Here is an 8,275-nt window from a genome sequence, read left to right on the forward strand (position 1 = left end):
GTATTGGATGACCCACTTAACGTCTTAGATTTCTGTTTCAGCTGCTCAACTTTGTATTGTATATGTAAGGGAGAATGTACAGGGTCCTGATCATCCTGTGGGGGTTTGCTTTGTTATTATGATGCACAGACTAACCTTATTTCTATTTTTATTTATATATCTACTAACCAAATAAATAAATGGACATTAAATTTCTGTTGAACTTATTTTTTATCTGTTAACTAAACTATACTGTAAAAATGCTACAGTAAAAACCTGTTAATTGGTTAACGGTAAGTTCCCTTACTGTACAGGGAAAAAGAGCATAGATTTAAACTTACATTTCATATAATTTTACAGCAAAATATTGATGAATGTACAGTTTTTGTAAGTAAAAAATAACAAGTCATTTTATAATTTACAGTGAAACCATAAATTGACATTCCCAGAATTCTCTGGGTGACACTTCACATTTGATGGTATTTTTAAAAGTTTTTGTTATCAGTTATGTATATTAGGGTTATATGTTACAGCTTATGTTGTTTAATTAATGTGTATTGCATTATTTTAGTGATATGTGATACCATGATGGTGTTTTGTATTTGTGTGTATGACACTGGTGCACCTTTATATTTTTATAAACCTTAACTTGTGGTAAGGCTACTTGAAATAAACTTTGATTCTTCACGTGGCTTTTTCTTAACCACCTGTGTTATTATGGTGGTTGTCAGTATCTGTTAAAGGTAAAAATCAGATTTTAGTAGCAGCTTAGCCTTGACATTTCAGCAGAAAATCGTTGTAGAATTTACTGGTTTAAAATGTTTTTGTTCGTGTTGTTGTTTTGTACAGTTTTAAACAGTAAAATTTACAGGCTGTTCTGTAAATATGTTCACATTTTTACTGAATTTCTACAGAATAATTCGGGCAAACACAGCTGCCTTTTTTTTGGACACAAGGTTTGGTGCATATTTAATTTGTATGGTCTTCAAGTTTTCAGTTACATAAAATACTTGAAATGGTGGATAGTAAAAAAAAATTTAAAAAAAAGGAAGAAAAAAAGAAAAGAAGAAGAAGAAGAAAAAGACCATAAAAACGGCTACTACCGTAGGTTATTCATCACTGAATTTCACATCCGATCACATCATTGGATAGCCTGCAGATAACTCTACAATTATGTACAACAATTCAAATGCAAAACCACAACATTTCCACCTCAACTGCTGACATCAACCTATTGTGTGGTTTGGAAGAGCTGACCCACATCCTGACTTCAATGACAACATTTTCCAACTTGTTTGAGAGTCCAGCTTCCCTCATCACTGATTTAACAAATTAAGCTTTTTGTCTTTGGCAGAGCATAGCGCGGTGGTCTGCCATCAAATTCTTGCATTCTTGTGTCAACACATAGATGTTTGGCCAGTCATGATGAGTCACATTACAATACATCACTATACCACCATGATCAGCTTAATGGAAAAACAGGCCCGGCTATTATAAATTGATGAAGTCAAAATGTGGAAGGTCTTGTAGAAAGCCCCTCCCCTAATATCATAATGTCATTAATATCCATGAGCTAAGCCTCACCATTTAGTGAGATCACAGCCAGCATATGTTGACATCAAAATCATTTCACCATGAGACAAATACTTTCATCAACAGGCAGATAGTTATGTTTCTGGGAACATTAGATGAACAGCTTTCAAAAAGAGTGGGTCATGAGGTCGGCAGACCTGCAGTTTAGAGGCCAGTGACAGGGAAATATAATCATAATGGAGAAGTAACCAGTTCCTCTTCTCATCAACAGAAAAATATGAATCATTGGATAATGTAATGAGCCCTACAGCCAAAAAGTGGACAGCAACTACAGCTCCAAAAGAAAGGAAAAGGGAAGACAATCAATGTGGTTTTGGCGAATCTATTAAATATTATAAATCTTCCCCCAAAGCCACTGCAAATAGCTATTGCTTCTTTTAAGCTGCAAGAGTGTGTCTTAATATGATACCTGATATTTAGCATTTCTCACAGCAAGCAACCAATAACTGGCACGTCATTGAAATTCATAAGCACTGCCACCCTCTGGTGGAAAAAAAAAATATTCAAACCATTAATAACTGATATGTAAAAGTGGCCAGTGTTATCAAATGAGCAATGAGACTAAAATGTGATAGTATGTAGGTTCTTATTAACCATATAACCTTCAGGGCCTAATGGTTAGAGTCAGACTTGTAACCTGAAGGTTGCGGGTTTGAGTCTCAGTAACCGCAGGAAATGTAGGTGGTGGGGGAATGAATGAATAGCGCTCTTATCCACCCTCAATTCCCACGACTGAGGTGCCCTTGAGCAAGGTACCAAACACCCTATTGCTTTCTGGGTGCCACAGCAAAAATGGCTGCCCACTGCTCTAGGTCCATGGCTTCAGTGTGTGTGCTCTGACTTAAGATGGGATAAATGCAGAGGACAAATTCTGAGTATGGGTTACCATACTTGGTCTACACTTCACATCACACGTATACTTTTATATTGCATTTTAGACCTAATTTAAAAAACAGATTAAAAAGACAAAAAGCCATAAAAAGGGAAGCCAGGGCATGTTTATTTTCATTATTGCAAGCTTTCATAAAAATGATGATACTCCATATGAATTTTTTTTTTTCATCTATACAATCATTTATAAAATTTGTCTTCACTGAGACATGATTGTAATAGTGCTTTTAAAAAACAATCTCCATAATCAGGACAGTTACATCTTCTTACATAAAACCAAACTTTTTGGTCCAATTTAAATGTAGCAAGTCTTAAACTGTTAGTAACAACACCATGAGAAAACATTTAGTCAAGTAAAAATACATTTGAATAAGGAATGCTGATTTATATTCAATAGTGAAAGGATGTGAAGGCAAACTATCAAACTACATTAACTAAAACTTAAATCGGTGACATTTTTTCACAAATAATTCTAGAGAATTTGACTTAAGTCTTCAGAAAAGTATGACTTCAGGAAAAACATGCAGCTCACTTGAGGGAAACAGTTTCTTGCTCACACATATATGGAAGCATCATTTTATTCATGGCTGTGTAACCTTTACCATAAAAAAACTACTTCTAGTAACTGGAAATTTAGAGTTGTACAATTTACCCACACACGCCAAATGGGGATATTAGAGTCAGTCTACAGTTTAAAATAAAAATAATCAGATTCAATACAAAAAGTGCTGTTTTTGATCCTGGCAAAGGCTAATTTGACATAGAATTTGATCAACATTTCCTTGGTAAACTGTAAGCAACATTTTTATCTAGTAATCTGTGACATATTGGGTCATGATTTCGGATGAATCTCGACTGAATAGAAACATGTTATAAAGAAATATAGCTGAAACATACCATGTCACATAACACTTCTCAGGTTTATACTGCTCTGTTTGTCGTCACACGTCAAGTTTACGTAATAGTTCATGATTAGTATATATATCAGCTTTCCAGTGTGACAGCAAAAAGCAGATAAATCACATTTAAAGGTACAAAATTGCAGTCATAATCAAAACAACACAAAATTGCTGAAACAATGCACTTTTTCTTCTTCTCTCAATGCGATTATTTAAATCTGTCTGCGTAATCTTAGCTAAAATGTCTCCATCTCATCTTACAAAACCTGGAATACTTAAAAAAAAAAGAAAAAAAGAAAGGGATGGTGTTATTGATAATTCAAATAAATGGGAGAACTTTTGGTTCACTGCCCTCAATTCGGTGGCAAGATACAGTAAGGCAGTAAAAGGGGGCATAGCAACTAGATAAAAAACAACTAGATAAAGTGTAACCATGGTAGAGACATTGCTGGTGGTGGCTCGTTTTCATGTTTTAGAGAGGTTACTGAACCACATGTAAGACATTTGAAGTAGATGCATTCAGGTTCCCCTCTAATGGGCTGGTAACAATGCAAGGAGCTCAAGATGATCCAGTGGCCTCATCGTGTGGGTCAGTTGCTCTTGAGGATCTCAATGCTTCCCTGCAGAAGGGACACGCTGTTCTGTAGTGAGTGTACAAAAGAGAAAACGCAACAGAGTTAAAGTGACAGAGAACAGATGGAAGAAAGTCAATGTGTTGGGTAAACCACATTAAAAATCAAGGTTGTCAAACCATTTACCAAAAAATCTCCATGACTTTCCAAGTCTACCATTATTACTATAAGGGCACTTAAGGGTTTTTAAAATCTTTTTTTTTAAACTCCCACCACACTCAAAAAGAGCAATTTCTATTTGCTGAAATATTTTATAGCTGAGCATATCTAGAAAATGTACACTACTGTTCAAAAGTTTTGGGTCAGTAAAAATTTTACTTTTTTTTTTGTCTGTTATGTTCACCAAGGCTGCATTTATTTGCTCTACAAACAAATTTTATTTGTGCTGCTTTTATACAGTGTAGTGAAATATTATTACAATTTAAATTTTAAAAGCAATTAAAAGCAATTTATTCCTGTGATGGCAAAGCTGAATTTTCAGCAGCCATTACTCCAGTCTTCAGTGTCACATGATCCGGTGATTTTTTTCAGGATTCTTTGATAAATAGAAAGTTTAAAAGGACAGCATTTATTTATATAAAAGTATTCATTTCTTTTAAAAGAGAATCTTACTGACTCCAGTCATTTGAACAGTAGTTTATATTCAACACAGAAATTTAAATATAGACATTTCCAGGCTTGGAAATCACATCTTTAAATGAGAATACCTGAACACTGCCGAATAAACATGTAATGATACACATAATACTTTAGCCTCCTCACCTTGGCATGTTTTATTTCCAGCTCAGTCATCTCGATCAAGTTCTTACGGAAGGCTACTACACGCCTTGCCTTGAAGCTGGTGAGCTCTACAATCACAAGAAATCAATGTTAGTAAGTAAGGAACGGTTCAGCCAAAACTGATAATTAAACCACTTTGATGATACTTTTTATAACAGTTTTTCAACAACATTCTATATAATATTTTTGTATTTAACCATCTTACCAGGCACAATGGCTATAGTTCACAGGCAGCTCCAGGATTTAAACCTACAATCTTTTGGCTACCAGCCTAGATCTATAAGCACCATATTAACTCTTCATAAACTATAAACTCTGACCATCAGAGTAATTCATCAAGGATATTGAACAGTTAAATTTTTAAATTTTTAAATTTTAAGTTTTGATTGTACAACACCTTTCTTGCCAGACTCGGAGAGCTTGTCAAACTTCTGCAGACACTGCTTCTGGTTCTCCTCAGCCTGTGCAACATCCTTACCCTTCAGACGAGCCTTGTCAAGAGCTTTATTGGAATTCTCATAATCGGCAAGTGCCCGTGCACGTCTATACAACAGGTCCTGAAGGAAGGAATGGAATGTGTTATTGCTCAACCTATAATCAGGACAAATCAACTTTTGTGTGTTGTTAGTGAACAATGACATGAACAAGGTTCTTTTTACACAGTGGCAGGCAAGCTACAATATAAAATATTTTAGATTAAAAATAAATTCTGTTGCTGTTAGTACCAATGACAGTGGGTAAAACTGTGGCATTCACCATACAGGTCTCGTGAGCAAAAATGTGAATTTTCCACTCTACAATGACCCCATTCTGGAAATAACTATAAAACATACAATTCTAATACACTTGGTCGAATTATACAATCCAACGTATGTAACCAATGTAACCAACTATAATAACACAAACAGGGAAGGTGTTACCTTAGCAGCCTGGATGTCCCTTGTGTAGTATCTCAACAATTCTGTCAGCTTGAGTTCTTGATCCGATGCCATCCTGTCCTCCACTTTCTGCAAAACACACATACTTATGATCTTATAAATGTAAGTAAAAATTAAGACAGTTCCTACAGAGATACTCACCCTAAGCTTTTCAAACACTTCAGCACATTTTTCTAAGTGCCTGAAAGAACAAAGATTTAGTAAAAATGAAATATTTTATATCAATAAGCTTAAACAATTTCTTTGTAGAATAATTGTTGTGGTTTTAAATTTTGCTGACTTATTTAAATGTGTCGCTATATACACGCTTAATTTTCTCTATTTAAAATAAAAACTTAATTTTCTCTATTTATTATGTTTAAAAATATTTTTTTGTGTGTGTGTGCGGTCAGGCCATTGAAAATGTCGGCAGTTCAAGTGAAAAAAAACCCCTGATTATTAAGACACAGAGGATTTTTTAAAATGCATATACACTGCATGGCCAAAAAAAAAAATTGTCGCCATATGGATTTAAATAAGCAAATACTGCAGTGATTAATATGTTTCTGGCATGTTGTATGTTTGACAACAATTCTTTTCACCCCAACTGATGCAGTGTGTAGCTTTTTATTTCTCAAATAACCATGTTGGAAGACATAGCCATGTACATATTCCATGATGATAATGTCAAGATTCATCAGGCTCAAACTGTGAAAGATTGGCCTGCACAGAGTCTTGACATTAACCCCATTGAATGTCTTTGGGGTGTGCTGGAGTAGACTTTACACTGCCTGTCCAAAAAGAATTTGCACACTCTAATATTTCATCGGACCACCTTAAGATTTGATAACCATTGTGCTTTCGTTGTGGCATTGTTTCGACAACATTATGCAACATCACACAACATTATTTCCATTAAGAGTTGCATTAATTTTTGGGAGAGTTGAACCACTCTGTAAAGTCGTCTCCAGCACATCCCTAAGACTTCAATAGGGTTAAGCTCAGGACTCTGTGGTGGCCCATTCATAAATGAAAATGATTTGTCATGCTCACTGAACCCCTATTTCACAATTTGAGCCAGATGAATCTTGACATTATCATCATGGAATATGTACATGGGTATGTCTTCCAACATGGTTGTTTGAGAAATAAAAAGATATTAATCACTGGAATAATGATCCGATCCTAGAATCTTCACTATTTGCTTATTTAAATCCGAATGGCAACTTTTCTTTTTTGGCCAGGCAGTGTATACAACTACTAACTCTACTAATATCAATGAAGTACTCTCCTTAATAAATCAAACATTTGTTACTGTTCTTTGCTAAATGGTGTTTTTACTACAAACAATATGAAATATAATGTATTTCTCACTTTTTAAAGGCAGTGTTGTTGTCTGCAGCAGTGTTGTTCAGAGCCCCAGAAATGTGGTTATAATCATCAGCAACATCTTGGAAAAGAAAGACAATCTTTTGGTCAATATGAATGTCGCTTAGCATTAATAGCCAAAATACTTGCAGCCAGTTGATTCATTAGGATGAAATGGTCTCACTTTTGTGAGAACGTGTCATTTTCTCAGCCTTAGCAGTGGCATCTTTGATTTTACTGGAATAATCCAACAGAAAATTCTTCTCCTGTTCAAAAAACTCATCAACCTCCTGCAAAAAGAAAGTTAAAGAACTGTCATATCATGACATGAGACAGAACACTGCTGCCTTGTGTTGATATTAATAAAAACACACCCAAAGAGAGCTGATTGACACACTGACCTTGACCCCTGAGATGAGGACCTCATCAGCACTCTTTACCATGTTCTTAAAGAACCCACCAAACATTTCCTTTGCATTTTTCCTTCTCACTGTGAGCTAAACAACAAATGAGAAGAGGATTACAGAGTCAAGCACAATATGAACCAATCAGAAGGCAGAACCATAGTGCACACTCTTTATCGCCACTGGCTGAGATCCAAGGAGGTCACTTGTCTTTGTTATCAGTATAACTGACTTATCAGAGCAAAGCAAAACTTACAGGTTACGGCTGAGTTTTAAGAGACATTTTCTCTATATATGTATGAATCAGCAAAAAACAGTTGTCCAGTTAGAGACAATCTTTGCGCTGAACGAAGCAGGAAGTGGCCCTCAGAGTAATATCCTCTCATCCCCTCCCCCTTTATCTTCTTCACTCATCCTCCACTCTCTCTCCATTTGTGTTTAAACTGCCAACATTGCAGCTTCACAGGAAATAAGCAATGCCAACAGTCCCTCTCAGTGTCTCTCCGTTTCCTGGTCTGGGAAGAATAGGACTGGCCTAGACAAAACGGAAGACTCACATCCTGGTCGTATTCCAGGAATATCTGGAAGTTTCTGTCCTTTCTGAACATGGGGTGGGAGGAGGTTTGCTGGTCTGCGGCTGATTTCATGCGCGAGGTAAGCTGTTCGCGATGCACTCGTCCAAGTGGAAAAATGTGCTGTTGCTGTCAGATCTCGATTGCCGAAAATCACGTTTGATGCAAAACCAACTCGACTAAATCAAAATAAAAAACACTGTAACTGTATATTTTTGTTTTCTCAAGCAAAGCAAATTT

General features: G+C 35.7%; 1 protein-coding gene across 1 annotated transcript in view; it reads right to left on the reverse strand.

Moving 5' to 3' along the window:
* Positions 1 to 2,980: 2,980 nt before the first annotated feature.
* Positions 2,981 to 8,275, reverse strand: part of LOC107724504 (sorting nexin-5-like) — an 8,437-nt gene continuing 3,142 nt past the window's right edge. Inside the window, exons 5-13 of the mRNA XM_016533480.1 lie at positions 8,021 to 8,164; positions 7,461 to 7,556; positions 7,244 to 7,349; positions 7,066 to 7,141; positions 5,854 to 5,893; positions 5,695 to 5,781; positions 5,172 to 5,331; positions 4,757 to 4,842; positions 2,981 to 4,003 (exon numbers count right to left, since the gene is read on the reverse strand). Coding sequence (XP_016388966.1) covers positions 3,953 to 4,003; positions 4,757 to 4,842; positions 5,172 to 5,331; positions 5,695 to 5,781; positions 5,854 to 5,893; positions 7,066 to 7,141; positions 7,244 to 7,349; positions 7,461 to 7,556; positions 8,021 to 8,164 — 846 coding nt within the window. The 3' untranslated portion in view covers positions 2,981 to 3,952. The remainder of the gene's footprint in view (positions 4,004 to 4,756; positions 4,843 to 5,171; positions 5,332 to 5,694; positions 5,782 to 5,853; positions 5,894 to 7,065; positions 7,142 to 7,243; positions 7,350 to 7,460; positions 7,557 to 8,020; positions 8,165 to 8,275) is intronic.

The sequence above is a fragment of the Sinocyclocheilus rhinocerous genome, unplaced genomic scaffold, assembly GCF_001515625.1.
Source record: "Sinocyclocheilus rhinocerous isolate Xijiao unplaced genomic scaffold, SAMN03320098_v1.1 scaffold1515, whole genome shotgun sequence".
Taxonomy (NCBI): Eukaryota; Metazoa; Chordata; class Actinopteri; order Cypriniformes; family Cyprinidae; genus Sinocyclocheilus; species Sinocyclocheilus rhinocerous.